The sequence below is a fragment of the Pteropus medius genome, unplaced genomic scaffold (genome assembly GCF_902729225.1).
Source record: "Pteropus medius unplaced genomic scaffold, Ma_sr-lr_union100, whole genome shotgun sequence".
Lineage (NCBI taxonomy): Eukaryota > Metazoa > Chordata > Mammalia > Chiroptera > Pteropodidae > Pteropus > Pteropus medius.
The window spans coordinates 14,629,934-14,643,390 of record NW_024356249.1 but is presented as its reverse complement, the minus strand read 5'-3'; the positions used below and the strand labels follow the sequence as shown (position 1 = coordinate 14,643,390).

Below are 13,457 nucleotides of genomic sequence, written 5' to 3'. Positions count from 1 at the left end.
ATAATGTGTATTTTTCAAATTAATCTTACATAAAGAAGCCTATTGTTTCAGTCTGTCTTCATACTTCCTTTTACTGCCTTGAGAAGAGTCAAGTACCCAAATCTGTCCTCTCTCTCCAGGTTACATCCATTTCCACCACTTCTATTGTCCCAAAACTCTGTGCATCTTCTATATGGGAGGCATGCTGTGAACGAGTGGAACATGCTCCTGGAGAAATGAGGGAGGAAGTGATTCGCTGAGTCATAAATTCCAAGGGACTAAGGAGCCATTCATTTTTCTAGTCCAATGTCTCCTTTAGCAACTGAGCAAACCGAGGCCAAGAAAGACGCAGTGACTTACCCAAGTTAGTGACAGAACTGAGATCAAAACATAAGTGACTTGGTTCTTAAACTATTGCTTATTCTACATAACTATTATTGCATGGTCCTCCACCTGTGCCACCACTCAGCTACATGTATCAGAGGAATGAACTAAAAGATATTTAAATAATGTCCAAATTTCTGTTGACCTCTCACAATGCTCGAGCATTTAACGAGGCCAAGATTTTTGCTTTATTAGCTCAGTGTTAATATTTTAAAATTGCTGGCTGTGTGCAAAGGAATAAAAAGTATTGTCAGCACACACTACAAACATTTTATAGTAAGGCATCAGTTAAGAAAATGAAACTTCTATAATTCTGTACATGAACTGTTTATAAAATTTTATAGTATTTCTAAATAGTTTTCACCATAATTTCTTTTAAAGTGCCCCAAATTAATCACAATATAAGGGTAAAGGGGGTCAAATATATGGTGATGGAAGATTTGAATCTGGATGTTGAACACACAATGCAATATACAGATGATTTATCATTGAATTGTACACTTGAAACCTATATAATTTTATTAACCAATGTCATCCCAATAAATTTAATAAAAAATAAGAAAAAAATAAAATAACCTATGAACATGGTCTGTGGTTTCTGAAAGAAAAAGAATAACCCCCCCTTTATTCCATCTTTTATTATTTGGCCTAAGGTTCCTTTATTTAGGATGCTCAGATGTGACACTGATGGGTGTCTAAAAGCAAAAGAAAACAGTTGATACATGAAAAGAGACGAAAACAATGTATGTTAAGATGTTACTCCCCTGGAGAAAATTCCTGAGATTAAAGGGTGCTGAATGGAGAGCCATATTCAAGCTTAATTTATTCCAGGAGAAATCAGAGAAGTTTTTCAAAGGAGTATAACTTAAAACAACTAGTTTAATGATCATTAAAGCTACGTTTGAAAATGTTTCTATATTATTATACCTTATATTAACTACTAGTAATTTAATATGAAAAATATAGTTCTTAATAATTTAAATTACCATACAGAAAATGAGCTAAATATTAAGGCATCTGGAAAAAGAAATGCCTTTTTTTTTATACTTCTCTTCATTCTACAATGACTACAACAAGATCATACAGGACCAAAGACAGACTTCTCTTCTGAAAGTTGTATTTGTAAAAGAATCAATTATGTATTAACAACCTAGCAAACACACTGTCAGAAGTTTTGGCAAGGCAGTAAGAAGTGAGATTTCTATAAAATTAAGATAAGATAAAATGAGGTAAATTCTAATTAGGAATGCAAAGAGACCTACACATATAGTTTCAAGTGAAGGCCAGATGTCAAAACATGGTTATTTTAGACAAGGACATGGAGTAAAGTCATTCTAAAAGGTCGATTTAAAATGAGAAATCAATTTTTCCTGAGGAGAAAAAACAGACTTGCACTTTCTATAAATGCCTGGATCCTCCAAGCAAATGCCATCTTGACAAAATATTTTCCTCCCTTTGGCCATCAGACTGTCCCCTAGTTGAAGTTCATACACCTTAAATCAGAATCAAAATAATGCAACTTAATTAGAGTGCAGTCACTTCACTACGGGAGCAAGTGCCATGTATGAATTGTAAGTATACGGCTGAAAGTTTCCGTAGGTATGACGGCTCAGCCCTCAAACGCCTGGCTGGCCCTCTGCATGGGAAAGCAGGGGCAACAAAAACGCAGCTTATCCTGTGCTTCCTGTTGGAAGCTGAACGGTTGTTCCTCCCTTGCAGCAAGATATGGCCCAGTGTCTTTTATACCTTTATGATGTAAATTAAATGCAGACTTTATATATGATAATTTCAATATATTTCAATACATCTTTTCATCAACAAATGTTTAAATAGCCAAGCATGACTACACAAAGAGAAATATGAGATTTATGTGCCAGCGATTTGGCTACAATTTTATCTTACTAAGTCTTAACTAAGACAAAACTCTCCTATAATCACATACTCATGAAGTTTTCATTCATTCATTTTTAACTAGAAAATAATCAGTTGCCTGCAGACTTCTGACAGATCCTGGTGATAATGCCTCCACTACTTGTCCCAGCCAGTTGCATTTTCATTGTTTTATTAGTTCTATTTTATTTTGCTTTTTTTTAAAAGTGCGATAATATCATTTGAATTAAGAAAACGTCATTTAATAAAAACAGGGATAGTATTTCTGCAAGTTAAGTTAATACTGTCACTTAGCCACTAGGCTATGCTAAAGGACAGTCCATTTGTTCAAGAACACTTCTGTCTTCCAGCAAGTAAATTCAAAGACTGGATGTAAATTATTTAACCATTCAAAAATCTAGCTGGTAACGCATTTAACAGATTTATATGAGTTAGTTTATATAATTAGTTTAAATGACATGCTCCAGATGAATAAATGAACCTCTTTTTATGGGAGGGGGAGTTTCACCAAATATGTCTTGTGGTAATGTCCAGTTTGGTTTTAAAATAAAATCATCATTATTTTTGTTTTATCCAAATTAAATAACTATTTTAATTTGCATGCAGTAAACCTTATTTTTAAAAAGTATAATGTATAATCACAAACTGATTAGTTACCAGAAATGCGAGCTTTATATCAATTTTTCTTTCTGCTTCAAAAAAAAAGACATTTTAAAATACAATACTTGAAAACCAAACACCATACATTTCATTTATTTTAGGCATTTTTCACATTAAAATTCTACTCTATCCCCTGTAAATTGTTTATAACCCTTTTAAGTTTCAACTTATGAATGCAGCTTACTGTCATTCTTATTACTTCTCCCTTAAAACTCTAAGAGGCACACTTATCGTCTTCATCATCATTATTCATATCTATTCTTAATTACACACGGTGGGAGGCACTGAAGGTTCAAACAGGTCTAAGAAACTCACAGTCCAGTTGGGAACACATATAAAAATATAGATAACAATGATCAAATATATTTATTTACGGATAATACAAGGCCACTTATGTGATAAATGAATAAAACAGAGAATACATGTTGAAATAGTTCACGTAAGAGATATATACTTGTTGTCCATGTTATTAAAACAGAAAATAGGGTTTTATGATAAAAGTCCCAAAGGATTTCAAAGTCTAGTTCTGAAAAGAGCTCTGAAGAAAGTCTTCATGACCTCTAATTTATTGTTTAATGCACTTGACAACTCTATCTATAAGAGGAGTTTGCTATATTTTAAAGATAAATTTATCTTTTTTAACTTGACTCTTTTTAAATTATTCATTATTCATCTGTTAATTATTCATTATAGGATGAATTATTGACAGAACAATCCAGCCCCAAAGCAAAATGCTATTAATCTATTTCATACTCCTATTATATTATTGCTTTGACATATGATAGAGCACTTGGAAGAAAAAGGTTAGTTGATTTTCTCTTCTTAAATGTAATTAAGTTCAGTAAAATCCATTATGGAGCATCTCAGAAAAAGGTGAATATAATTATGAGGTAGGTCAAACCATGTGTTCCCATATACATTCTATACACAGGAGTGATATTAAGAATATTTAAAACTTATCACACAGGCACTAAGAAACTGGAACTTACGATAAAGCACCTGTATTTTTCCTGCCCATATGAATAAACTATTACAGCAATGCTGAAAACTTTTAATTCTGGTTATTAATAATTATTGCTATGTCTAATACTGGAATTAAATAATTTTTAATAACTTTTATAAACTATATTCTCAATTATGCTACATCATACATCAACTAGCAGAAAAGAATCGCAGATATTTTCCTTTCTAGAATTCCTTTCTTTTGTAGACCGTAAACTGCAGAGATGCCTGAATGTCTAGAAATGCCTGTCAGTGTCTTTTAGCAAGGGCAGACACTGATTGATGTGGCTGGGATTTGAAGCATTCCTGATCTGAATCCAAGGTGAAACCTTGAGCTTTATAGATTAAACTGAGAGATATGATATGCTTTCTTTAGTAATCACTTGTAGTCTTGAGCAGAAGTAGACTCCAGAGCTATTCTGGGGGTTCTGATTTAATCAAAGGGATTGTGATACAAACCAATTCTCCTTCAGTGCAAAGGAGCGATAAAAATGCAAGAAAAACAAACAAAAATCAAGTCTTAGAAGGGGGCTGGATTGTCCCACCTTACTTGGATAATTCTAAAGCAAGAAACTGCCAAGCATGAGAGCAGGGCTTTCTGTCAACAGAAGCTAAAGGCTTGCCACATGCCCAACTTGCCGTTCAGTCTTGTTTCTTGGGACAATCCAAAGGCTCCATGGAATTTACCATAGTGCTGGTCAAGCATTAATTAAGGACTATTTTGGTGTTATAATACATAGGCTCCTGTTTCTATTAAAGAAATGAGTTAAAAACAGAACTATAACTGCAGTGCCTGGAACATATCGTGTTCCTTTATGTCTAACTTTAGGCTCTACTAGTCCGTGAGCACAGTAGAGCTGTCGTTCTCTCTCTAGCCTCAAAGCACCGCATGCCAGTTGCACTAAACTTGTCATCATTGTTGTCTAGAACTCCTGCCCCTGTATGTGCTCTGTCATGTGACCAGAGGCCCTTCATCCCCACTGTTCATCTGCTGAATTCATACCTAGAGTTTCAAAAGTCTTGTGAGACTTTCATGACTAACTCCAATTGGAATCATGTGTTATTTCCATTAGTTCCCATTTGTCATATTTATATGATAGTTCCCATATGATAGAATTTATCCCTCAGTGTTATAATTATTTTTATACAATCTTGAATCCCTGACTAGCCAGTTCCTTTAGGCCTGGCATGGTATCTCATCGAGGTCTGTTCTGTTTGAAACAGAGTAAGTGCTCAATGCATGCATGTCTGCTGTATAAGTCAATAGTGAGCAGGAAGATAGATGAATGAAAGAAAAAACTCTAAATATTAAACCCTAGGAACTCCATTTGCATTATGAGCTGAGTCACAGTTAGTCTTTACTTTGCATTACTACATTAAAGATGTGGACTACCCAAATTACTGTTCCCTTTCTAAAAGCCTACCATCCGAGGTGTTTTTATTCTCAATGAGACTAGTTCTGACTTTGCATACACTGCCCACCCAAGCCGAGGAAGCAAGATGGTCTTTAGTCCCATCCCAACTGTAGTATATTCATTTGGGCTGCCCGCTCTCAGAGTCTAACTATGTTTCCTTACTGGTCAGCTAAAGAACCTTTATCTTATGACTCATCAGTTAAGTATGACACAAGTTGGTGATTTGGCTCCAAGGCCAGCAGACAATGCCTCTCTGTACAGGAATGTACCTTCTTGACTGTTGTTGCTAAACTCAGGGTAAGCCTCTTTAGCAGTAGCTTCTCTCCATAGTAAGAAAAATGGTCGCATTCTTTCCCAATGGCTAACACCCCTATGCTGGGATTTGGCTGTAGTGAGTCCTAAAGTTTTAATCTGAGAAAGACCTGGGTTGAAAAAAAAAAAAAAACAAAACAAAACAACTCATTTTATTGTGCTCATAAATTCCGACCTCTTATCTCACCAGCTACAAGAAAAAAAAAGAACCTTGACGGAGATGAAGGCTCACTCTTCTCCATAGCAACCCCTAAGAGAGAGTCCCTGCACTTCTGACGTATCCTATCCTCCGGAACTAATTTAGTTTTTCACTCAGACATTGGATGAACACTCTCATCCCTCCCATCAAAACTTATACAGACTCCTGGGTTATATATCTGAACCACCTTTTAGCTTTAATATATTCTATGTAAGTTTAACTCTTTCTGGGGACCTGAATGCTAGGTTTGTTCAAATTATTGCTGTGTTTTGAAAATATTTCTTAGAAGTTGTCTCCATATATCACTGTTCTTTATCAATTTGCGTAATATCAGTACAATCAGGTATCAATGTTACGTTGGCATGCAAATAGTTATATTAACTAAATACCCATGTATTTAGCTATAAAGATGTCTATGGGTTTAAAAAAGAAATTAACATGTGTATGCCATTTTGGGGGGAGAACTCCATATGAAAACCTGACATACTGACTCTCTCAGTAAACTGACAAAAGAGCTATACATGAAACGAAATCCAATAATTCAGCAAAAAAAAAAAAAAATCTTCAAGTATCAACTCACCCACTATGTTTCATATGTGGTGGTTTATCCATTCGCACTGCCAATTTGATTTTTAAGTCAGAATCTTGACTATTTTTTGGAACTATCATTCGGTGCAACTCAGCTGATTTGGAGCTATTAGAAGTTGGGTATAAAATCACCTGTAGGCAACAAAAAAGAAAGCATATTAAGTATTACAATACGGAGTGTCTAAAGACTAGAACTAAAATCTTTCTTTTATGTTTTCCTGCTTGGAAAAAAGGTGTCTAATAAATGTCAAAATGTGTCTAATAAACCATTTCCCTCTTACCACAGCAGATGGGTTTTCAATATAGATTCTTTTTTTTTGATAAATATGTGTTTTCATATTATCGCAGAATGAGTTTTCTTCCTGTGTCACTTCATAATGAATTAATAGCACAATGACTACAGTTGACTTGATGGTTGAAAAATACTTAATAGACACCTATAATTTCAAGAGCACTCTAAAATCCTGAGGGCAAAGAAGTTCAGAAAGAAATATTCTTTGAAATTATAGATGGCATGCTTAAAAAGCAAAACCAATTATTTTAAGCAGCAAAAACACCTAATGTTTTAACATCTTCCCTGCAAAACAGTATTATTAAAGAAAATCAACTCAATTAGAGATAGAAAAGACTGATCATAACACATTTTCTGCTCTAGATCAATACTAAAGAATTTTTTCCCGACTACATGTTTTCAAAACCATAAAGATGATGTTATGACTGAAACAAAGTAATTATTTTTAATAAAACTGCAAAATTACCAAGTGATTATAACACTATGACTCCAAAAATCCAACACAGTTAAGAAAAACTTACTCTTCAAATGTTAGGTGCCATAGAGATAAAACACATATTATATCCCCTTTTTAGTTGGTACTGACACTATTTAGACACACCCAATATCCAAGCCATAATGGACATTTTAAAAAAGAAGCCCTATATTCTGAAGGATAAAATAAAGATATGAAATGCAGTATATTGTATTTTAAGCAATTCTTATTTTAAAAAAAATGTGAAAAGTAAATAAACTTGAAATTTCTATGTAAACGGAAGAATTATAATATGCTCGGGTATGCTAAAATGTTTTAAAGGTACAACATGGCAACTGAATTTGACATATTCTGCCACCCTCAAATCTTCATTTCCATGTATAAGTAGAAATGTTCACTGAGAAATCTTCAAGCAAGGCTTTTTCTCTCTAGGAAAGGCAGCACAGACAAAAAAGCTTCTCAAACTATTCTCAACTTCAAAGTTGTTAAATGTATATACTATTTTGAGACGTTTTGAAGCCTATTCTAAAAGCCATAGCTAAATTGAATCCAACATATCTGTATACTTAAGCATATAAAGTACATCCAAGAACAGATTAAATGACATTTATGATGTTTTCAAAAATTATCATATATTCTAGAATTAGTTCTTTTTAACCGCTAAAACTTCCAATGGAATATTTTGCACATTCTTTCTAAAATAACAGGAAATTAAAATAAATTGAAGATTTTGGGCTCAAATTAGTAGACAAAAGAATGTCATTATCAACTTAAAATGTGATTCCATAAAAGATTCAAAGGCTAAGATAGAGCTATATATCCTCTATAGCTACTGCTTCTATTTCCCCAGCAATTCTGGAAAGCTTTTTCTATTTTTCTTCCTGTGCTGCCTCCTTTTTTTAAAAAAAATGTATTTTGGCATGAGCCACCTACAGACTTTATTCCTTTTTAATTTTCCCTTCTATGTTTATATAAAAGTTGGTTCTGTTCCAAACTCTAAAAGTCTTATACAGGAAGAGAATATTTAAATTAAAACTTCTGAGCAATTTCTCATTCTCTAAATGCCAGTGATGGGTTAACTAAAATAAGGTCCCCAAATAACTAACTGCAGCTGATCCGCAAATGAAGGATCACCCCAGTACTGAATGCCATCGTTTCTGCCACATATTAGTTCCCTGATGGTACTTCGAAATGAAGTCAGTGAAAGGATTTACTGCTTATGTCTGTTCAAGTAAACAAACATTTGAGTGCTCACTGTGTGGAGACACACAAAGATGAAAAAAATATAAATGGCTCAGATCCCTCAAGGAGCTCACAGTCTCTTCTTACCAGAGCTAAGAGCTCTGATAACATGTGGCAACATCACTTCTTCCTATCGCCTTCTATCCCTAGGATGTGCGACAGTTTTGTATTTTTTCATTAGTCTCTGGGTTTATTCACCATCATTTGTTTTGAATTTCTATTTATCTTATGTGTAGCTAATTCCTTGTGTTCAATTTCCTCCATTTGAAAGACATGAAATTGTCTTTTTCTGGACAGACTCTGACTGATAAAGGTGTGATACTGGCACACGTAACAAATGAAGGCACACATAACAAATGAAGTCTCACAGATATGCAATCTTTTATTTCCATTGCTTTTAAATCTCTTATTTAAAAAGAACTGTACTGTCAAATAAACCCTGAACTTAAGTCTTAAATATGGTCTGTAAAATAGTTTCTAGGTTCTCGAATCGCACGAGCAAAAAGTAGTCATATTCCTTTACATGATTTAGCCATACATGATTTAGCCAAAGCAGCTCTCAATATAAGTAGCCCAAAAGGCCAGAGAGACTAGAGGACATGAGAGTTCTTTTCAGATGCATAACAAGGGTCTAATCAAGAGAACCTGAATGTTGTAGGGTAGCGTGTCTTCACAATTCCTGCCACGACGAGATTTCACTGTTATCATTAGACAGTTCTTGCTCTGTATTTACCACTTTACCTTTATTCAAATGAGAAACTTACTTATCACTCTCCTGCCCTTGCATCACTTCTGTATGTTGGATTTGTGTTAGGGAGGGGGGAGGGAGAGGGGAGGTGAAACAGTGGACAGTTAATATGAACTTTAGTGCACAGGTCACCAGGCTGCAAGAGCCACAGCTGGACCTAATAAGATGTTTGACTTTGGACTGGATGCAAGGACAGGATGAGAGTTTGGGTTGTTTCTTTTGAGTTGAGGTGAATGTATTCTATGTGGAGGAGAAAGGATAATAATTGTTTTTATCCTTGGCTTTAGGGGTGAACCATGGCAGATCACCTGTCCACCAGGATTTAAGCTTCACTAGTATAGAACTGTTGCTAGGAAATAGCTAGTCAGCTATGGACTATATTTTCTAGCTTCTCTAGCATCTAAGTATGGATATATGAAAGTTCTAGCTAATAGAATACAAAGACAAGTAATGTATCACTTTGGGGAAAAGTGATTAAGATATAGGTACGCCTTTTTCATCTCTCTTTGCTCATCTGCTAGCCAAATGCAGAAAACAATACTCTAGAAAATGAGAAAGACATAAAATGAAGGAAATCTACCCATCTATCTGGAACCCATAGTAAACTATTATATAGATGTTACTGTTTTAAACTACCAAAATGTTGTTATTTGTTTGTTACAGCATTTAGTGGTGGTGTAACTATACATTAATAGAGGTTTGCTTCATAAGTACTTAAAGAATTTTACTTCGTGATAAGCAGCTCTACTTCAATAAGACTTTGTTCAAGTTCAGAGAGGTGTGTCTGATGTTGTTAGTACAATAATTAAAACAGTTAACAGATATAACAAGTTACCAAGGATTCTTCTGTATTCTAGGTTCACAGCTAAATTAAATTATAGCTCTGTACAAAATAATTAGCTTCTAATATTATTTAGCAAAGAAGCTTGCATTTTCCCATCATTTCTCTTAACCTTTCTGTACACATTTCATCTTCTTCTAGTTTATTTTTGTCACCAACATTTTAAATGTCTTGTCACTTATGATGACAACACATTTTATGATTTCTTATCTTAAATATAAAGCCAATGTATCTTCTTCACAATAAAATGTCAACATTACTTGTCATCTTCGCAAAATGTAATAAAAAACACAAAATGGTTTTGTAGGCTTTGTTTAAAATTCTATTGAACTTCACATACAGGGAGAAAAAAAACTTAAAATGAGGTATAAATATATGTCTATACATAATATTTAGAATAATATGGGGTCCAGAAGGATTATTTTCTTAAAATATTCTTGTATGAGCTTGCAACTCTACATCATTTTCCTGCTATTTAGATGAATTAAGTAAAGCCAAGCCATGTGAATTTGTGTAGATACCACATTAGTTGAACTTTGTGACCTATGAATTCACAACTTTCTAAATTTTTAAACTCTTATTCAACAAAGACCAGAGAATTTAAAAAATTGGAGAAAAATCTAGAAGAACTGAGGGAGCTAGATAGGTTCTGGGGCTAGGTAAACAATTCACTGCCTTAAATATCTCTTAACTTAGATGAAGGAAAAAACCCACATTATCACAATAGTTGCACTGTAGTCTTATAGTAAAATATAGATATGTTTATCAAATATATACATATATTTGGTAAAACTCTAGCTCAAAGATGGAAGCAACCAGCAATTGTTTAAGGAATCAAGACAGACTTCACATAGAGGAATTAAAGTTCCACTTGGGAGTCTAAAAGAGCGCATAAGATTTACAATGCAAAAGACACGTTAAGGGACTGAGAGATAAAGACATGACGCTATTGGAACACAACCACTCCAAGAGTGTCACCCTAGAAAAAGTCACACGATGCTGATGTTGACATTCTTACCACTACTTTTGGTTCTAAAGCACTTCCTCCAAGCCAGATTGTTCAGTTCTTTCTTTTTAACCCGGACCTACCCTCAGTCAGTTTCCATTGCTTGCCGTCAAAAGAACTTCAACCAAAACAATGTTCATCACATTTTGTGCCATGTCAATTTTCTATCTCATCAAAAGGTAAGGAGAGAGAACCCTGTGAAATACTAACTTTTAAGAGTTAGGAAAAGGAAAAAAAAATTCTCTAATTGAGACCGAAGGTCAAAGAGGCAGATGAAAAACCAGAAGGCGTGATGTGCTACATTCAAGGCGGAAGATGTTTCAGAGAGTAGAAAGTGGCCAAACGACAACTGAGAGGTCAAGCATAGCAATGATGAGAGGCCTATTTATTGCTTGGCTTAACAGCTTAAAGATCTAAGCAAAAGAAAGTTTAGATGAGGCCAGACTGTGATGGTTTGAGGAAAAGATTGTTTGAGGAATGGAGAAAGACTTCACTTAACTCTTAAGTGAGCAAGTTTGGGCAAGCTGGATAAGATCACTTTAGCTAGAAGGGAGCTTATATACAATGGAATATTATTCAGCCATAAAAAAAATGAAATTCTACCATTCACGACGACATAGATGGACCTAGAGTTTATTATGCTGAGTGAAATAAGTCAGACAAAGATAAATCCATATGATTTCACTTATATGCGAAGTCTAAGGAACAAAAAGAATAAACTAATTGAAAATAGACTCACAAATATAGAGGACAATCTGGGGATGACCAGAGGGGAGGGGGGCTGGGAAAAACAGTGAAGGGTTAAACAAGTACAAATTAGTAGTTGATAGATGGTCACCGGGATGGGGAGCACGGCATAGGAAACACAGTTAGCATTAATGTAATGGCTAGGTGGAGAGCCAGAGGAGAGGAAGAACAATCAGGGTGATCGTTTCATAAACTATATAAATGTCTAACCAATGTACTGTATACTTGAAACTAATAATAAAATTGAAAAAAAGTAAAAAATAAAAATAAAAAATAAAAACAGAATTCTATAAAAAATACATCTTTAAAAGAGTGTAAGAAGGAACTGAAATTGTTATTAGCTGGAATCATATTTCAATTTGTGATTAAAAATTCTTTTTGCTGACAATCAGATAACCTTGAAACATCAAGTATTTTAAGGGAATGGTCAAGGGAACATTTCTACAAATAAGTAGAGCTATTTCTATGAGAAACCTTGACTTTTTGGATTTAGTTGGTATTTTTCTATACTTCTTTTTCAACTGACAGAGATCTTATAGTTTAGCAAAGATTCACAATGACTGTTCCTTGTGAACCTTTCAAGTACCTTCTTGAGGTCTTAGGACCTTGAGAGAACATGTATTGTGAAAGGTCTGAATTTACTTCATTTCAATAAATTTTTATTTAGCACATGTTAATATTGAGTATATAGGTTCTCCAGTACCAGAATACCTACATTTTCAGTGTATGGAGATGATTCAGATGATTTTTCTAAGAGAAATCTACATTTTTCATAGTAACATTTCCCAGTGTTTAATACACTTGAGGTTGTTTAAATTATTTCTCTTTTGATTTAATATCAATGTTTCCTGTCCTTCTTAGTTAAAACAAAGAACACCTGTTCACTTTCGCTAACACAATGCTCTTTTGTATACTGAAAGATTAGCATTAAGTCTTCTGTCAACCTTATTGTCCATGTGCTAAATCCAGTTCCATTTATTTTGAAAGCTAGAAAAAATCCTGGAATTTACAATATGGAATTGATCAAACTCTCAATCCTTTACCAAATGTGTACTTGGCCTGACAGAGAAGCACACAAAGTATGTAGTACTTTTTTGATAAGAAAGGTCTTTTTCAAAAAAATAAAAATAAAAAAGAAACTGAGTAAAAAGAAAAAAAAAAAGGACAGTATTATCTTAATTGTTACTTTTTTCCTGGCATTAGCTTGTTAAAAGATAGAGATTAAAAACTTCACTTGCATAATGGGGGTTGAGGAGAGGGCACTGAAAGAAAAACCAAGGTATGTAAAATTATGCCCAAATCTTTTCTGACATCTCAGCTTAACAATGAACTATCATAGGAAGGGCTCTTGGAATGCATTTTATAGAGTATCTTCCTTGAGGTAGTTTAAGCCGGTATCTTTAAGCCATTTTTCACCTCGGTTCCCCTTTCATATCCTATAGCAGACACCAAGTATTTGCTTGTTGCTTGGTTAGTTAGTTGACAGACTGAATGAATGGATGGATGCTTCGAATAATTAAATAAAAATGCAAACATAAATAATTAAATAAAATAATTAAATAAAAATGCAAACATAAAAGGTCTTGCCAACTAAAGTACTGCCAAAATTTGACAGTAGAAAATGACAGTAGTAAATGCCAGAATCCATATGCCATTTATATGCTATTCTCTGAAAAT

General features: G+C 34.0%; 1 protein-coding gene across 16 annotated transcripts in view; it reads right to left on the bottom strand.

Moving 5' to 3' along the window:
* Positions 1–13,457, bottom strand: part of CADPS2 (calcium dependent secretion activator 2) — a 477,993-nt gene that overhangs the window by 203,538 nt on the left and 260,998 nt on the right. For all 16 annotated transcript variants that reach the window (XM_039860904.1, XM_039860896.1, XM_039860905.1 and 13 more), the window contains exon 8: positions 6,422–6,561. In XM_039860904.1, coding sequence (XP_039716838.1) covers positions 6,422–6,561 — 140 coding nt within the window. The remainder of the gene's footprint in view (positions 1–6,421; positions 6,562–13,457) is intronic.